This window comes from Penicillium hordei (genome assembly GCF_028827395.1).
Source record: "Penicillium hordei strain IBT 12815 chromosome Unknown utg000003l_segment0_segment0, whole genome shotgun sequence".
In the NCBI taxonomy this organism is placed as follows: domain Eukaryota; kingdom Fungi; phylum Ascomycota; class Eurotiomycetes; order Eurotiales; family Aspergillaceae; genus Penicillium; species Penicillium hordei.
The window spans coordinates 4,245,494-4,263,608 of NW_026623144.1; the positions used below are offsets into that span (position 1 = coordinate 4,245,494).

The 18,115-nt window shown below is 49.7% G+C and overlaps 8 protein-coding genes across 8 annotated transcripts; 5 read left to right on the plus strand and 3 right to left on the minus strand.

Moving 5' to 3' along the window:
- Window positions 1–1,199: 1,199 nt before the first annotated feature.
- Window positions 1,200–1,391, minus strand: N7537_006827 (uncharacterized protein; the record flags this gene model as incomplete). The annotated part of the gene is made up of 1 exon (XM_056897884.1): window positions 1,200–1,391. The coding sequence occupies one exon, from the start codon at window positions 1,389–1,391 to the stop codon at window positions 1,200–1,202; it is 192 nt and encodes a 63-aa protein (XP_056753669.1).
- Window positions 1,392–3,453: 2,062 nt separating this feature from the next.
- On the plus strand, window positions 3,454–5,510 carry N7537_006828 (arrestin family protein; the record flags this gene model as incomplete). Its single annotated transcript, XM_056897885.1, has 5 exons — window positions 3,454–3,515; window positions 3,569–3,712; window positions 3,770–4,088; window positions 4,144–4,569; window positions 4,626–5,510. 5 exons carry the CDS (start codon window positions 3,454–3,456, stop codon window positions 5,508–5,510), a joined length of 1,836 nt encoding a protein of 611 aa, XP_056753670.1.
- Window positions 5,511–6,497: 987 nt separating this feature from the next.
- Window positions 6,498–6,773, plus strand: N7537_006829 (uncharacterized protein; the record flags this gene model as incomplete). The annotated part of the gene is made up of 2 exons (XM_056897886.1): window positions 6,498–6,616; window positions 6,695–6,773. 2 exons carry the CDS (start codon window positions 6,498–6,500, stop codon window positions 6,771–6,773), a joined length of 198 nt encoding a protein of 65 aa, XP_056753671.1.
- A 131-nt stretch (window positions 6,774–6,904) lies between these two features.
- On the plus strand, window positions 6,905–8,593 carry N7537_006830 (PH domain protein; the record flags this gene model as incomplete). Its single annotated transcript, XM_056897887.1, has 3 exons — window positions 6,905–7,030; window positions 7,092–7,217; window positions 7,274–8,593. The coding sequence occupies 3 exons, from the start codon at window positions 6,905–6,907 to the stop codon at window positions 8,591–8,593; spliced, it is 1,572 nt and encodes a 523-aa protein (XP_056753672.1).
- Window positions 8,594–9,009: 416 nt separating this feature from the next.
- Window positions 9,010–10,168, minus strand: N7537_006831 (uncharacterized protein; the record flags this gene model as incomplete). The annotated part of the gene is made up of 2 exons (XM_056897888.1): window positions 9,010–9,631; window positions 9,687–10,168. 2 exons carry the CDS (start codon window positions 10,166–10,168, stop codon window positions 9,010–9,012), a joined length of 1,104 nt encoding a protein of 367 aa, XP_056753673.1.
- Window positions 10,169–11,262: 1,094 nt separating this feature from the next.
- Window positions 11,263–12,474, plus strand: N7537_006832 (lactoylglutathione lyase GLO1; the record flags this gene model as incomplete). The annotated part of the gene is made up of 4 exons (XM_056897889.1): window positions 11,263–11,333; window positions 11,385–11,432; window positions 11,494–12,240; window positions 12,299–12,474. Exons 1-4 carry the CDS (start codon window positions 11,279–11,281, stop codon window positions 12,472–12,474), a joined length of 1,026 nt encoding a protein of 341 aa, XP_056753674.1. The 5' UTR covers window positions 11,263–11,278.
- Window positions 12,475–12,855: 381 nt separating this feature from the next.
- On the plus strand, window positions 12,856–16,078 carry N7537_006833 (transcription factor domain-containing protein; the record flags this gene model as incomplete). Its single annotated transcript, XM_056897890.1, has 8 exons — window positions 12,856–12,942; window positions 13,011–13,093; window positions 13,191–14,183; window positions 14,236–14,444; window positions 14,504–14,636; window positions 14,685–14,909; window positions 14,958–15,113; window positions 15,169–16,078. The coding sequence occupies 8 exons, from the start codon at window positions 12,856–12,858 to the stop codon at window positions 16,076–16,078; spliced, it is 2,796 nt and encodes a 931-aa protein (XP_056753675.1).
- Window positions 16,079–16,360: 282 nt separating this feature from the next.
- N7537_006834 (uncharacterized protein) lies at window positions 16,361–17,985 on the minus strand (the record flags this gene model as incomplete). Its single annotated transcript, XM_056897891.1, has 2 exons — window positions 16,361–17,753; window positions 17,810–17,985. The coding sequence occupies 2 exons, from the start codon at window positions 17,983–17,985 to the stop codon at window positions 16,361–16,363; spliced, it is 1,569 nt and encodes a 522-aa protein (XP_056753676.1).
- Between the last annotated feature and the right edge of the window lie 130 nt (window positions 17,986–18,115).

Consider the following 18,115-nt stretch of genomic DNA (forward strand, 5'->3'; position numbering starts at 1 on the left):
GTACATCCACTTGTCTGGCCTGTGCAGATATGCTGGATGTCGAGGTGGCCTTGCGATTTTAGACTCCAAGCTCGTCACGCTGGATAAATGTACTGAATTCCGACAGCCGAGGCTCCACACCCATGACGGCATTGAAAATCTACCGATCGAAATGGAAATCTTTCTCTTGATGTAAGCTAAGCAGCCGGGATGTAGGCAAGGGTCTCGCTAGCTTCGATCAGCCCTGTGAGTAGCTACGACATGGCCGATTGTATGGAATTGACGGGTGTTCTTGGGGGGTTTTGAGCAGTTTTTGCAGTGTTGATTTGCAATTGCAAATCTTTTGTTTTTAGAGATGATGGATGTTTAGAATATAAGAGCATAAGAGCATTGAAATGACCTTGGCTCTTTGGATCATTGACATGAAGTCTGATGTGTATTGATATCATTTACATGCCAGACCAGATCTAGACCACGGGAAAAGCCGAACCAAAAAGACCCGAGACAAGACCCTGACCGGCTAAGCATGTGGTGTGATTCTTGCATACAATTGGCCCAAGGCCCTCGGTGCAAAAATTCTCTCCCGTCCATCTTGGCAGTCGATCCACGATCTTCTTTAGTTCCCGCTCTAAACATTGTAAGCTCGCCCCTGGCGATCACCGGAAGATACATAGCCATATCCTACATTCGGCAGAAGAACTGCCGAGAAAGGATTTGCAGCACTACTGCGCTTGAATGTCAATAATTGTCTCTGTTAACCGTCTGTGTATTAGGTTTCATAACTCTGCTTTTTTAAGATGTGTTGGTTCTTTCAATTCTTTTTGGTGGGGCAGATCTTTCGCGATATAACTGTATCTAGCGATTATTATTGGTACGTGAAGGTGCAAAGACCCTCCAAAGACCCTCTGCTTCTTATCTGACCATCTCGAAAAAAAAAAAAAAGAATTAACCGGACTGATAAGCTGCGCTCTAGGGTCGATTGAGGCGTTGAATGATATTTAGTGATTAGCTGCATTTGCTCTTTGACTTTTGAAAAATTGGAAATGGCCTGATGCAATGTACATTTTATGTTTCAAGCGTGTTTTTTACATGCAGGCTGCATGTTGTACAGTGCGTTTAGCGGTGTAACATAGCTAATAGTTTGATAAAAAGATGAGATGAGTCAATCACGATGACGACATGTCTTCAATAATTACACGATATCTATTATTGTACGTTATCTACACACTGCCGCACTGCCGCACTGCCGCGTAAACAAAAAGTGTCCACATTATTGGCTTTTCTTCGGCATGATGCAATCCGGGCAAGTTCTGGAACTCACCGAGAATTTCATAGTGGAGGGTCTGCAAAAGTTCACCGTCGATGATCTGCTCGGAGTGGGGCCGATTATCCTTGAAAAATTGTATGTACATAGCTTTTGACCCTGGTCGGTTTTGGTGCTTTTGGTGCTTTTAGTGCTTTCTAGACCTGGACTGTCCTGATTGAGATATAGTGATTGTGGCTTCCCTGCAGAGTTCAGACTCTTAAGATTCTAGACTCGAACCAAAAAGGCTGCTCAGTTGTAAGCTTCGAAAATTGACCAGAGTAAATCAAAAAATTAGGTTAGTGCGGGTCACTATAGGAATGGATATTCTTGCCCAGGCACACTGTAAAAAAAGATAAAAGATAAAAGATAAAAGATAAAAAATTAAAAATTAAAAATTAAAAACCAAGTTTTCAGCCTAAAATATCACACCGAGAAGCCCAGTATATAAAAAAAAAAAAAAGGCGATTAACAGCACAGACACTCGGGTAGCCTACTGAATCGGCACGTATTCGGAATTCCGATCCGGTGAAAAGCGGAAATGCCCGAGTTCCAGTTGAAGCATCCCGACTAGGCCCATGGTCGGCATTCATCATCACCGGGAGCAAACCGAGTGCTGGCCTTCATACGCTATATCCAAATTACCCGAAACAAGTCCGCCGAAGTGGGTCACATAAGGCAAAAAGTATCTCAATGGGTCTGTGTGTTATTTTTTTGCCTGAGACCTTATCTTTGTTTAGTTTCACCAAGGTTCCTCGAAATGCCTCGCAATAGTTCTGACCCGCTTTGAACCTATCACAACGCCACGGGCATTGACAGCTCAGTGGGGGTCTGGTTATCATAGGTGGTTCCCGCTCTTACCGCAATGCTCATCAGGGACTCGAGTGATATAAGTGTTGGGTTACTGTAGGCGGTTAGATCACGGATATTTCCGAATGTTCCCGGTGAGATTAAGATGGGCTAAGCTTGCCAGGTTAAAGTCAAAGGCGATCTCATGCATCAATTTATGCGGTTGGGATTTTCAGGCACGGCGCTTGCATGAAGATATGGTCCCATTTGAAGAGTTGCATTTGTCAGTGTGCCTAGGCAATATCGGAGTTTCTCCCTATTAGCGTCAACGGGCGGCAGTTGGATAAAATATCGAAATAGCTCGAAGGTCCAAGCCCCAAGGCATCCTTTTTGTTTGAGTGGCGCGATCCAGAGCCTGGTAGATGTCTAAAGGTATATGTGCCGCGACTGGTTGAAGACACACCCGATGGAGTATAGCTAGGCCTTGGTACGGAGCATAGATCTCCTGTTTATCATCAAAGTGGGGTCTAATTTGACACCAAGTTCTGAAGTATGAAGTAGATCACTTCATGTGGTGTAACTCCAGAGGCATAGGTACGCTGACGTTGTGCATTCTCAGGGATCTTAAAAGCATGCGGGAAGGGCGATCCCGAGGTATATGCAACATTGCATGGCGTGATGAATGAAATGAGTAAATGGACCTCGGTCGTGAGTTGAGCGGTTTCATTCATGTATGTTATATTAATCAAATTTAATTCTACATACAGAATGAACTGCATTTAATAGTAAAGAGACCAAATAATGACCCAACCGTACGCGTACTCCGTACACTCCCTACTCCAGAAGGAATAGTGTGTACTCCGTAGAGGTCAGACATTCATATGACAGCGCTGACGAAAAAGAACAGGGTCTTATTTTGATGTGATTAACCGGTTAAGACGGTTCTAAGGTTCTTCAGAAATCTCTCAAAAACGCTTTAAAATCCCACTGATTCCCCTCATTACATTGTACGAAGTACACTTTTCTGTTCATTATATGCCAAGACAGCCATTATCGTGGACCTATTTCCATTTGAGATTAGTCATTTCACACGCCACATGAAGAAATAATAAAAAAACAGAAAAACGAAAAGAGAAAAAAAGAGAAAAAAAAAGAAAAGAAAAAAAAGAAATCGCCGGAAACGGCAGCCAACTCCACTGACCCATGAGTCGGACCAGCCTTGCGTATCTGGCCATGTTCCGGTAGATCAGCGATAGAGAAAAAACGGAAAAAATACCGGTACACTTTATCTTTTTGATCTCTTTATTCTTGACTCTTCTCTTTCCTCTTCATATTTTTTATTCCCCTTGACAACTCTCCGCCTATTGCTGGCGAATACCAAGATGGCTCTCAGCTTCTTTAGTGGCGGCGGGAGCGCCAGCAGTGCGAAGTACTTCGACATTAGGTGAGTGCGGGACACCTGCAGCACATGTGAACTGCATATCTGACTTCATCCAGGTTGAATGATGAGTATATCGTTTTTCGTGGCGGTGAACATGAAGCCGCCAGTGCCCATCTGCGGGGCACTCTGATCCTCTGTTTGTCCGAGCCGCTCACCATTAAACACATCCGACTCCAGCTTACGGGCATGTCCCGCGTTTGGTATGTGTCGGGTTTCCCCTATTCCGAAGAAATATCACTAACAAGCCCTTTTCACAGCTGGCACCTTCCCTCCAGTGCATCCGCCGGTGGCCGTAAGTCATGGCGTGAACGTGTGTTCTACGAGAAAACCTGGAGCTTCCGGGACCCAGGCAAAGGAAAAACCGAGGTCCTCCCCGCAGGCAACTATGAGTATCCTTTCGATGTGATCCTTGAGGGCTCCATGCCCGAGAGTGTGGAAGGTCTTGCCGAGACGTGGGTGATGTATCGCTTCAAGGCCGAGATCGGGCGCAAGTACGTCAAAGACATTACTGCGCGCAAACCGCTCAGGATCATTCGGACTTTAGATCCCAGCGCTCTAGAGCTGTCACATGCAATGGTAAGTGGTTATCGGCTTAACTGGCATTATGGACTTTTACTGATAAATTTCCCAGTCCGTGGACAATATTTGGCCCAACAAGATTGAATACTCCATCAGTACTCCGACGAAAGCCATCGTCTTCGGCACCGCCATCCACGTCGATTTCAAGTTGATCCCCCTTCTCAAGGGTCTTCGCATCGGTCAAATTACGTCACAGTTAATCGAAACACACGACCTTACCCTCAATCCGGAAGACCCCGATTCCATTCGCAACACATACAAGACCACACGGACAATCCTGACCGACGAGCATGAGTTAGACGAGGACAACATTGAAATCATCGACGAAGCAGCAGAAGGATACCAATGCTCGCGTGTCCTAGACATGCCCCAGACCTTGACCCGCTGTCTGCAGGATACGGACACCAAGGGAATCAAAGTCCGCCACAAGTTGAAGTTCCGTATACAGCTACACAACCCCGACGGCCACATCAGCGAGGTGAGTAATAGTAGAACCACTAACGATTTTTCTGTGAGGCTAACATCTCAATGCAGCTCCGTGCTACGCTGCCAGTTTCGATCTTCATCTCACCACACCTTGCCATCGACGACAACAACAATCTTACCGGGCAAACCCCTCAATCTACCCGGATTGCTGTCGATGAGTTCGCGCACCAGGCGCCTCCCCTTTATGGCGAGCACACATTCGATCAGCTGTATAGCGAGCTGGATCCCAGCGGCTATCGCACACCAGGTCCCGGCAGTGGTCCGGGCACGCCATTCACTCCCCTCAGTCGCAACATATCGTCAGAAAATCTCGCCTCGATGAACGCCTTGACCAGCACGGATATCTCGGCTTCGGCACTGCACCATCGTCTCATAAATCTGAACGCAAGTCCTCTCCACCATTCCGTCAATACCGGTACATCCGCTCCGAGCGAGGGGCTGCACGGGCTCCACGGATCTCAATCCCCGACAGACGGACACAACATTAGTCGCCAATTGGGTGTTTCTAATGACTACTTCGGAGCGGTTTCCGGATCCAACTCACACAGCCATGGCAGCCCAGAACTCTCCCGTCGGCCATCCGATGAAGTGGACCCTGAAGTCCTTCCCTCGGGCATGGCAACTCCCTTCCACCCTCAGTATGACGAGGTGGAAACCCTCAGCCGGGTTCCCAGTTATTCCACTGCAGTGCGCTGCGCCGTGCGTCCGCGTGACTCTGGTCTCCCTGATTACAACGCCGTGATCGCTAGCAGCCTTCCCACCCTGTCGGTTCCGCAGTCTCCCCAGCAGGCTTATATCCGCAGCGGCCGTACAAGCGGAGCTGCGACTCCCCTAGAGGTGCCTACCCGCTCCGGCTACTTCAATTCTCACGGCACCGTTGCTGATGATGAAGAACGCAGACTTAGACTTGTGCAAGCTCGCGCCAGAGCATGAAATGTGGTCATGATCCTTGGATTCATGCATGATCTTCCACCTTCAATTTTCACCAAAAGTTCTCCTCTACCGGTGCTGGACACTGAGACCCCCGCGAATCGCCCTACCCTTTAACCCTTCTTCGACCCTTTTTCCCTCTCCATTTCCTTCCCCTCTCCCTCATATCCATTTCTACGAATGATCACGGTCCCCAGCATTAAGCACCCCTTTCGAGCCTCAGTCTTGATCAATCTGGAACTTCCCACGCAGCATTGTCCTGAATCTTTCTACCGTTCATCTGCGGCAGCTTCCCACCTCTTCTTATTTCTCTTTCCCTTTTTCTCCATCATTTTTCCCCTCTGGCGTTCAATCATAGACGGAGGATATTTTCATAGAATGGTCACGGGTGTTTTGATTTTCCTCCTTGTTTTTTTTTTTTTTGATATCACGAATGAGATCCGATATCAACGAGCTGCATGTCATTTAAAATATGCCCATCAGCACGAGTCACGCATACGAGCCTTTGACGCATGTACTTAATTATTTCTTGTTAGACCAAACTCTTCAATTCGTCAATGCTCAACAGATTTGACTTCAATGATATCATGTCCCGATTAGGAAATTAGCTGTCGATCTCATTAGGTAATCAATAAATCTACCAGGTCCGGGCCCAGGTGGCCTCGGAGGACTCTACTTCTTCCGGTGCCAATGGCATTGTTCGCTTTCAATAGATGGAACATTGGAGGTTCCATTGGCACATGGCTTTTACCGGTTCCGAACACCATGGTCCCATACATTGTGTGTTCTTCCTGGGCTTTATTAGTAGTCAGGAGGTTAGAGTTGGAGGCTATAGTTACCCTGTTCTTGGTAGCAAACACAACTTGAGTATACTGTAGAGCCAAGATACTGTTACAGTTTCAATCAACTTGACATAATAAGGTTGGAAATAACCTGAATATTGGGCGAACATAAAGCCACAGCACGTACTAAGGTCTAACAGGGGTTACAATGTGGCTTGATGAGCGAGAGGGGCACAGTGACCTCATTGGCGTCTGTCGATCGGTTAAGAACACAATTCTCGCCTTAATCTTTCTCGGCCCAAAGATAACCTTGGAATATCCCACATCGTGCAAACTGCTAATCGAATAACACTGGTAAGTTGCTCGTCCTCAATTATGGATCTTTGCTAACTAGTCCGGCCATAGACTAGCGCTCCCCCACCATCGGCATATTGGTCTTAACACCGCCACCGATTCTAACATCCCCCCCAAATTATTCATTTAAGCCACACCACCACTCTTCCGCCCTGGTTTTGGCGAGGATAATATAATTTCACTTTGCATTGTTCATTGTCGACACCTTGAATTGGATCTCGGAGTCGCCGATATACCTTACCCCGCCCTCTCTCCGCAACCATGTCCACTCCTGTGAGCCCCGCGGATGTGAAGCTGCCTCAGCGGTCTGGTACCGTGAGCAGCGCCTTCACTCGTCGTACTTCCATGAGTGACGATGAGGCTATCCCGGACACCGACAGTAGTGAGGTTTGTATCCATGATATCGAAGAAAAGGAGTACTTTGAACTGACGGTGTATTTGTTTACAGACTACCAATCTCCTGCTTGAGCGTCTCCGAGCATGGAAGCATATGTGCGGATATCTCGAGGATTATTTCTCTGCTACCGCCAAAGTGCAAAAGTCCCAGTCCAAGGATTATGAGAAGCTCTTGAAGGTCGGTTTCTATTCCGATGAGTTGGGGTACCCGGAACTGACAAAGAATGGGAATAGGCCGTGAACGAACCGCTCAAGGAGGGCCACCACTTCAGTTCTAGCGATGGCGGTGTGGCTGGTATGTTCGAGAACATCCGCAACAACACCCAGGGCATGGTGACTATGTACATGGACGGCGAAAAGAACCTAAAGAACGCCGTTCTCCCCACCCTCGAGCGTCTCCACAAAGAGATCAAGAACAAATCCAAGGAGCTGAAAACCGGAGCCACCAAGGGCGCCAAAGCCGTCGAAAAGGCCCGCGGCCTAACCCAGAAGCACATCGAGCTCCTCGGTCAGAACTCCGCTACCTACGACGCCGCCGCCTCCGGCAAGATCGAGCAACACCACGATCCCTACCTCCTCAAGCGCGGCATCAACCACCGTCTAAACAACCAAGTAAACGAAGAGAACAACCACCGCCAGGATATCCTCGCCGTACAGAACTCCTTCCAGCAGTTCGAAGCACACGTCCTGCAGACCATCCAAGGCACCATGGAGCAATTCCACCAGCACGTGGGCGGCCAACTCGACCGCCAGCGAGCCATGTACGCCGACATTCTCGGTACCGCCCAGCGCATCCCACCAGACTTCGAATGGATCAACTTCTGCGTGCGCAATGACGCAGCTCTGGTAAATCCAGACTCGCCCCCACGCTCTTTCTCCAGCATCACCTTCCCGAACATGGATCACCGCTCCACACAGCCGCTCATCGAGGGATCTCTCGAGCGTCGCTCGCGCGCCATGATCAAGGGCTACTCCACCGGCTACTACGTCGTCACGCCAGCACGCTATCTGCACGAGTTCAAGGACAACGACGACTTCCGTCGCGACCCCGCCCCGGAACTCTCGCTGTACCTGCCCGACTGCGTCGTCGGCGCCATCGACGGCGTGAAGTTCAACGTAAAGGGCAAAGACGTCTCCAGCGGCAAAATCGGTAACGCTTTCCACACAAACACCGAACTCAGCTTCAAGGCCCACACCCCCAATGACGCAGAGAAATGGTGGTCCGTTATCAAGGAAGCCACCCGCGGCCCGGCCCTCGCTGCTGCTGCGACCACCCTCGCTTCTCCTACCGCGACCTCGCCTGCCGCTATCGAGCCTGCTGGCTCTGCGAGCCCCTCCCGCAGCGTCTCCGGTCAGGGCCAGCCGCCCTCCTACGCCGAGAGGGAGATGGAGAAGACCCAGGCTTCTCAGGGTACTGCTGCTGCCCCTGTGGCTGCATCCCCTGTTGCGGCTAGTCCTGCTGCTAGTACCCCGACTGCGGGAATTAGTCGTACGGCTAGCACGGCTAGCCACTTCCACACCTCACCTGGCGGTTCCGCTGTGGACAAGTCGTGAGATGATGGCGTGATTTTCCCTCGTTCTCCTTTAGGCATATATTTTTAAGCTTTTTTTTTGGTTCATTGGACTTGCATTACCCTCTCACGTACTTGAATGTTGAATAACGCATGTGCATTTCATCCGTTGGTTAGAGTGTAGCGTTTCATTTATCCATTAGGAGAGTGAAACATACCTATGCCCTGGTCAACTGGATATATACCTCTTAATGAATTTCTTTTCAACAATTATAATGCAAGAATTAGATATCAACGCTAACTAGATCGAAGATCCTTTTAACTATCAAATACACAAAATGGGTAGAGTTGTGTCGTCGAATCATATCATAGCCTATGCTGGAAGACACAAAGGGCATCGGGCATGGGCTAGCTAGGTAATCCCAGCATACACCGCTACGCACATTTTCATTCCCAATATCAGAAATCCTCAGGGCTTTCTAGATCATCCAGTTTCTCCCCGAGGAATCGTCCTAGCGCGGCGCATTTCGATTCCAATGCAAGCAAGACGGCCGGCGAGGCGGAGAGGTTCAAGCTAGCCAGACGCGCAAGATCGGCGCTGCGGTCGATCTCGAATTGCGGGTCTCCGTAGCCGTTGTGAGGTAGATTCGAAGAAGCAGGCGCGGCAGCTAGTGTGCGCGAGACATCACCCTGTGAACCCTCAGGCGTGGACGTTCCGTTGCTAGCATCAATGATGCCGTTATCAGCGAGAGAGTCGGCATTGGTAGCGCCGTTCGGCTCCGGCGCGTCTACTCTGGATGGGCCGACGGCGGCCACGAGGACTTTATCTGCGATTCGGGTTACCACCGCGACGGAGTCGTCGAGTTCGAAGACGATCGATCCTACGTCGCCTAGAGACATCGATTTGGCGGTCACGTAGGATGAGGGGTGGCTGGCTGGGTTGACGCCCGTTAGGTTCCCGGTTGAGGCTGTCTTGGCGTAGCACGTGTACGCGGCGCCGTAGGTTGCGCTGAGATTGCGCAGTTGGCGTGAGGAGAGGGAGGAGCCGTGGGCGAAGACAGCGCCGTTTGTTGCGAAGACACTAAAGAGACGCGGTCATTAGGTGATTTTTTGCGATGGAAGAGCGGTTGGCATACATGATCGTTGTGATCTCTGGCGGGGACAGGTTATCTTCCAAGAGGTCGCTTAGCGCCTCCGCGTCCAGCATCTTGATATCTGGGAGACCGGGAATCATGGTGTCGGAGTTTGTGTTAGTGTCGCTTTCCTGGCGTATCGGAGGCGTGTATTCCTCCACCTGTATCTCGGGTTCCTCCTGTAGTGCTATACAATCTGTCTCCGCAATGTAATCTTTTGGTGGCGTCCACGAGCAGTCTTCCGGGAAAAAGAAACAGTTATCACAATAGTCCTCGTCGTCGTGATCGTATTCGATTGGCTCTTCAGAGTAGTCCAATAGGTTCTGAGCACACTTTGTCTCGTAGCGGGCCCAGTAAGGAAGGAAGGTTGGTTCGAATGGCGGTGGGGAGCTAGGTATGGATATAGTTGGTGAGGAGCAGTCGGATATCGAATCAGAGAAGTCGGGAACTGGAGGAGGTTCGGGTTCAGCCATCTTCACACCCATGGATACGAACTCGGCAGGCAGAGATTATGATGTGGCGGTTGTTTATTCCCCACAAAAGGTAAATCGATAAATAAGGGCACGAAAGAAGATAATATTCTCACAACGGGGACTTGGCTAGGTAGATGACAGGGAACGAGGGGAACACGCAGCGGCTCGGAACCGTTGACTCAATGCGCTGCTCTGGTCCAAACTGAAAGTCACGATAATTCCAATCGCGTCCGGTGGTACACAGGAGGGAGCCAGGGAAACCGCGCTTTATGAGGCCCAGTACGGCCAGCAGGTGTCATGAGATGTGTGAGGCGGCTCCGCAATGGGAGCACCCCGATCGGGGAAATAGGACGAAGCGTGCACACGAGCAGACACTTGATTGGGAGAGGAAGAGGGGGGAGATATGTGGAAAAGCGAGGGCTAAGCGCGGCAGTATAAGAAAGTCCAGAATAGGAAGTCCAAAACTAAAGAGAGGAGACGGGATGCGACACGACGCCGGGGCGAGGATAGAGGCCAATGGCAGGAAAGGGATCAACCGGGAGCGGGGGAGAGAGTTTGACTGATCATGCAACAGGGATTGCCACGAACCTGGTCTATACGAAATAGGAAAATCGGGGAACCCAGGAGATTCGAGGGAGTGTTTGGAGGTTGAGTAGGAAGGAGAAGAGGAATTGGAGATAATCGTCCCGTCGATGTGGAGTACTCCCGCATGACGTTTCAAACGCCGAGGTAAGGGTACTGCATGAGAATACATTATGTACTTAATAGTATCCTATGTGTAATATGATTGTTTAACTCGAAATCAGGCGATTTCTATATTTGCATATTCCAGTCTACATTATCGTTACCTATAGTACCCAGTCATTATATGAATTATATGATCAATTGGGTATAGTAGTTCAGTGTCAGATTAACCACATATACTAGGCATAGCCTAGAACGTATTAGGAGTGATCTAACTAATTATAGAACCTAACTGATCTCGGTTCTATACAATATAGTCCTAATGCCCTAATTCTGTCAGTTATCAGAGCTATATCGTACAAACTGGATATAGCGTCATGTGCCCCACCCTGCTCAAATGGCTGACAAAAAGCTCTTTGCCCCTCCCATCTTCCCTCAATGTACGCTCGTCTTTCCGCCAGGGTCCTCCAACAAAGACTCTTTCTACCAATCAGTAAGCTTGATTCATATGCAACTGACAGTCCAATTATTGACATGTTACCAGGGTCCATAGCAACCATGGCTTCCGATACCTCCACCTATAAGCTCAACCGTTCGTGCACCATACTTCAATATCTTTCAACACAATCACTGACACAATGCGCACTCTATAGACACTATGATCCGGGTCAAAGACCCGCAGAAATCGGTGGATTTTTACAAGTTCCTCGGTCTGAGCCTGGTCAACAAGATTGACATGCCTGAATGGAAGTTCTGCAACTACTTCCTGGCATATGACGGGCCCGCCTCTCTCCAAGGTGACCGTCACTGGACCGATCGCAATGCCGTTCTGGAATTGACTCACAACTACGGCACTGAGAACGATCCCAACTACAGCGTGGTGAACGGAAACACAGAACCGCACCGTGGGTTCGGTCACATTGCCATCTCGGTTGACAACATTGAAGCTGCCTGCAAGCGCATTGAAGATGCCGGCTACCCCTTCCAGAAAAAATTGTCTGAGGGTCGTATGCGACACATCGCTTTCGCCAAGGATCCCGATGGATACTGGGTTGAGATTATTCGTCGCGCCGATGAGGATCTCAGCACCACCACCGACCCGGGTAGCTACCGACTGAACCACACCATGCTGCGCGTGAAGGATGCCGAAGCTAGCTTGAAATTCTACCAGGAAACCATGGGCATGACTTTGGTCCGCACCAGTGAGAACCCAGAGAACAAGTTCAACCTGTATTTCCTGGGTTACCCTGCGTCCAACCCAGAAATTAAGGAGGGCAGCAAGAGCGGAGTGGCGGAGTGGGAAGGTCTGCTAGAGTTGACCTGGAATTATGGCACTGAGAAGCAGGAGGGTCCTGTGTACCACAACGGCAACACTGAGCCCCAAGGCTTCGGTCATATCTGTAAGTGATCACTGGATTTCTTCTAATTGTTTTGCAAGGTTCCTAATTTGGGGTTTAGGTATTTCTGTTGACGACCTCCCCGCTGCATGCGACCGCTTTGAGTCTCTGAAGGTGAACTTTAAGAAGCGCCTGACTGACGGACGGATGCACAACATCGCATTTATTCTGGATCCGGATGGATATTGGATTGAGGTGGTGCAGAATCAGGGGATTAAACGCACTGGAGACTGGTAGAAACCCCGTACAATCCTGTATATAACATCTTCGAAGTTGAAAATGCAGCACATCACTTGACCCCCCGTGCTGATTATTCCCCCCCACCATTTCATAGGCCAACGGTGGTGGAGACCCTCCCCCGCCCCCAGAACATTTTTGATCTCGGGGATATTCCCCTTTGCAATTTGTAACACTTCCTTTTTCACTTGTATAATAGCTTGATGATGATAATTTTGACAATCTCGAGAATTCGACCTTTGATGCGGGATGAATTAAGGTGATCCCCCCTCCCATTTCATCTTGTTTGCGGGGATTCATCGTCACGCACCACTCAAGCCACAACCCCAAGCTTCAACACTTGGAAGAATCGTCCAGGACGTGGTCTTGGACCTCTTAACCATGTCGCCCGATCCAGAGAAAACAAAAAAGGCACCCCGTAAACATGTCACCACCGCCTGTGTGCCATGTCGCGAGAGCAAAATCAGGGTATGTGCTTTGAATCTGGCAAAATGCCTAAATGGCTTCAAATAAGCTAATGTACCACTTGCTACCAGTGTGACGGAGCAACTCCGAACTGTCAAAATTGTCAACGCAAGGGGAAAGAATGCAAATACCAACATGGAGACGACAAGCGCAAGTAAGTATGACCATGTTCGTTATTTGGGAGTGGCCAAGTGACGAAGAGGCCTTCATAGGCATACATCACTGAATGTTCAAAGGCTAATATGAACCAGAGTTTCTCTTCGAGCATCAACAGAGTTGTTCTCGGCTCGAATTGACCAACTTTGTCATTTCATCAAGGAGCAGGGGCTGGAGCCACCGCCAATGAACCCAGAGGATGAGGCTGGGATGAACAGGGTTTTAGATACTCTCCAGATCCCGCGCGGATTCCCTCAAGTCTCAGGGGTGACCGATGAAAAGCGACCACCGGATGAGCCAACAGCCTCGGGAGGCTCAAGCAAATCCCCGTTCCAAGATCCGCCTGCTGTAAATCCCAAAGTACCAACCCCGAGCATGAATCTGGTTGCCTCTGGTGCATCCCCAGGGCAGGATACTGCGTCTAGTGGAAAGGCCCCATCGCCTGAAGGCTGGAATCCCTTTGGAATGGTACCAGGTGCTTCCGACAATCAAAACTTTGTTCAATGGGGCTTCACTTTGCCAACAGCTGAAAGTCTGGACACGATTTACGCTAATCTCAACGGAGGACCGAGACGTCCTGCAATGCCCAGAATGCCCGTCAACACGGGATTGAGCCCGGATAGCTACCAGCTTGGGATTGACATGGCCCAACAGCCGGGAGTTTTGCTAGGCCAACTAGTCCATGACGGAGAAAATGATTCGGACAGCGGTGAAGAGGACGAAGCTGAAAATGACGTTATTGAGCAATTGTCGCACCGAATAGGCACTTTGAAAATTGCGGGTGATGGCCATCTGCGATTCTACGGTGCCACGTCCAACCTCAATCTGGTGGACGTGTCTGCCACACAGCAGCGGCAGCGACCAGACGCGCGGACTGTGCGCCATGATGGTCAGGATATTCTGAATCATCTCAGGGTTGGCCAACCTGTTGATCAAGCTCTGGAGGATCATCTTGTGGAGCTATATTTCACCTGGCAAAACCCCAGTACATACATTGTCGACAAAGAAATGTTCATGAAGGCACGAACTAAGTGGCGCAATGAATTGGATGATACTCCGTTCTATTCGGAGGTTTTAACTAATGCAATGTTAGCTCACCCTCATTTTCCGATACTAAAGGGATTTACTGACTTGTTACAGGTGTGCGATCGGGAGTGCCTTTGAGGCACGCTATCACCCCACATTCATTACTTTCCCCAAGTCTCTCTCTGAGTTCTTTGCAGATCGTGCCAAAGCCCTTCTGGAAATTGAACTGGATTCTCCTTGTGTTGCTACTGTCCAGGCCCTTGTCATTATGAGCTGCCATGAAGGCGCATCAAATCGCGATGCTCGAGGTTGGTTGTATAGCGGTAAGTATATATCTCAGAGACGAGAAAGGATCGACGCTCATTGCCTAACTACTCTCTAGGAATGTCTATGCGGCTTGCTTTTGATCTTGGTTTGCACTTAAATATGACGGCATACGTCAACAAGGGCGAAATTACCCAACTCGAAGCTGATGTCCGTCGTGCAACCTTTTGGGGAAGCTATGTTGCAGACCAGTGAGTTTTTGCACTTCTTATACTACAGATTTCTCTAACGGTAACTAGTTTCTGGGGCTTCTACTTGGGACGCCCGTTCCGCATGAACGCTGGAGACATAGGTGTTCCAAAACCTGGCTCTGCTCTTTGTCCTGAAAAGGAAGAAAACTGGCATCCATACGGTCATCAAGCTGCTCATGTGCTATCTCAGAACGGTCTGAGGAATCCTATGGAGCTAATATGCAGGCAATTTGTCGTTCTATGGGAAATGATCTCCCCAGTTGGTCACATTTTGTATGTAGATTTTGCACGTTATTCAGTACAATGCTAACGTGTCTTTAGGTACGGATGTTCTGACATCTCTCGGCACGATTTGCAAAGGATAACTTATCAAGTTACGGAAGATTTGTTCGCCTGGAAAGCAAATCTTCCTTCTAGCCTTCAGATTGATTTGGACGATGATACCTCACCAATATTGCCTCATTTGATGATGCTCCAGTAGGTTTCATTCAATCCAGCAGGCGCGCGGAATCAACCTAATGGTTTCTTGTAGCATGCAATACCACCAGATCATCATTTTCTTCCATCGCCCATGGCTCTCCAAAAGCTACATCCAGCCCCGCAGTCCTCGTCAAGGCCCCGGGTATCACCACGCGCGGCGCATGTGCGTGGAGTCAGCCACCGCCATCGCACGACTACTCCAACTTTACGAGAAGCACTACACATTCCGCCGCATGAACAACCAAGTGGTAGCGATAATCTTCAGCGCAGCACTGATGCTTCTTTTCGTAACGGTATCCAATTTCCCAGTGAGTCCAGGCAAACAGGGTGACAGTCCGACGTACCCCCGTAGCACAGAAATGGTAGCATATCTCAATCTGTGCTTCCGCGCTCTCGATGAACTCGGGCAATCGTTTGACAATGCTAAGCGCACCCGCGACTACCTCGTTACCCTCCAGCGACGCTGGCAAGCAAATATGCGCCGATCTGGCTCCGCCGCGAAACGCCAAAACAGCAGTCCTAACTTGGCGTCGCTGGGTTCACAGAAGCCGTCTATACAGCACACCCGCAATGCTCAGGGTATAAATGACTCGCGGAAGAAATCCCGTTTATCTGTTTCTGGGGTCCGTCCCAGTATGCAGTCAACACCTGTGACGACCAACCAATACTCCCACCTCTCTCAGAACACCATACCTCATCAACAATATCATCAGCAGGGCTCTTATCAACAACAAGCCCCCTTCCCCGTTCCAGTTCCCGATTCCCAGCTAGGCGATCTAGATTGGATTCCAAACCCAGACATGCGTCTTTTGTCCGAGAGTCAAAATGGCAATGCGCTGAATGGCATGGGTCAGATTCCTTCTCCTGCCTTCCCCGAGGACCCCAGCATGCTTTCAGACATCGCGGACATTGATGGATGGTGGGCATCCGAAAACTACACTAGGACCTCGATGCCGCCATGAAATCACGACTAGTCACAGTGTTCTTTGGTCTGCTGGTCTAAATACTTCGAAAGTTTTAGAGTACTCAACCCATCGGGTCTGTCAAGTTTGTCAACCTCTGCTCCCTGGGAACGATAGAGTGAATACCCCGCAATGAAATGATACATACCTCTCCGGGTATTGGAGGGCGTTCAGATAAATGTACCATTATTTCCATATTTCAAAATTGGGGTCGTTATGAATTCCTCACATGCCCAATTCCACATGTAAACCAAATCTTATATGCCTTGCAACAAACAGATTTTAATCTATATCTTCCATTGTCCCTTGAAACACATCCTTGAACCAATCCCCCACTTCCTGTCCCTCACTAATACCACTACTCCGAACCTGAGACAAAGTAACCCTTCGCTCCCCAACCCCCTTCTCCCGCCCCCAAAAGCAAGCCCGCCGCATAGCAGAAACCATCTCATCAGCCTGTCTAGCAAGAACCGTAGACCCATTCCCCCCATCTCTAGTCTTCTTCTTCATCTCGATCGCAGACGAAGAGATAGAACCAGAACCCAATTCAGCACCATCCTGTCTCGAAAGCACCCGGACCCAAGGTAAAACCATCTCCAACCGCCCAATCCCATCTCCAGGTCCAGAGAACGTATTCCCACTAAGCCCATAATCCAACCCATACGGCGGCCAGCGCGAAAGCGCCTTCCGGCGTCGGGTAACAGTAGCACCAATACCTTCGACGTCGTCGGTATCCATGTCGGGATACACATCTTGATCCCAGATCGAGTCGTCCGGTGCAGCGTATAGCTCGGCTGTTGTACTCCGCGCGTTCTCCTTCAGTACGGGGACGGGATACTCCGGCCCCGTAAGATACTGCGGGAATGTGCGCGGCACGTCCCGACCCGCGGAGCGGAGGAAGAGAATCGGCGAGGCGAAGGAGTCGAAGCAGCGCTCTGGTGTTGAGAAGAATTTCGAGCGTGCCTGGAGGAGGGGGAGTAGGTCTGGTGGTGCTGGGGACTTTTTTCTTGGTTGGCGCTTGTGTTTGGATGTTGTTGTTGAGCTTGCAGTGGTATCATTGTTAACGCCTGCTATTGTCTTGGTCGTCGTGATAGTGCTCTCGCGCGTGCAGTACTCGTCCAAGCCGGGCCAGTCGCAAACGGGTTCTACGGCGGCGACGGCTTGGATGGATTGCGCTTCTGTTAGCGCTAGCATTAGAGCTAAAGAGCCTCCGATGTGCGTGCCGAATACGGCTAGTTGGGATGGTCGGAGGTGAGTTTTGATCCAGTCGAATCCGGCCAGGGTATCGTGCACTGGTGTTGGGTATTTGTAAGAGGTGAGTTGGGGGTTGCTTGGTCCCAGGGTTTGGCCTGGGGCTTCAATTGGCTCTTGTGAAATAGAGCTTTTATCTGATGATGGGGTGATATCTGTTTTTATCTCCCCGAGGCGGTAATTGATTGTGACTACCAATGCAGCCGCGGTAGATGCCAGGACATGCTGGGGTGAATCTGCCACAGAGGCCAAGGCGTTGATATCGCCAATCATTTGGTGATCAGCTTGAAAATTCTCACGATTTTGAGATGCGCTTGCGCCATTTCCCTGAAACAAAGGTCCAGGCGGAAGGTAGAGGATTACATTTGGGGCTTCGGGAGACAACCCCTGGTCAGACGGGCTCAACGCGCTCGGTCGCGTAATTCTAGGGAGAAAGTTAGCATTGTGGAACTAGGGTGCATACAAGAAGTGATACATTACTTCAGAGAAATAGCCCCATTGTTTCCGATAGGAAGAGAGATTGTCTCATCTGTGCAATCGGATGCGACGGTCGAGTATCGCGAGCTTCGGAAACACGCGACGGAAATGCGGGTAGCTCCTCTGCTGCGATGCAGGAAAAGGGCTATTCCACGGGACGAGCAGATGATACTTCGCATAGCACTACAGTGATATTCGAAATCAGCTTTACCGTCTATCTCTCTTTGTTCCCCGGGCCCCCAAACCGCACTAGTCTAGATTAGGATATCTTTCCGCCAGCCTTGGATCTGCTGATGTACCTTCGACGAG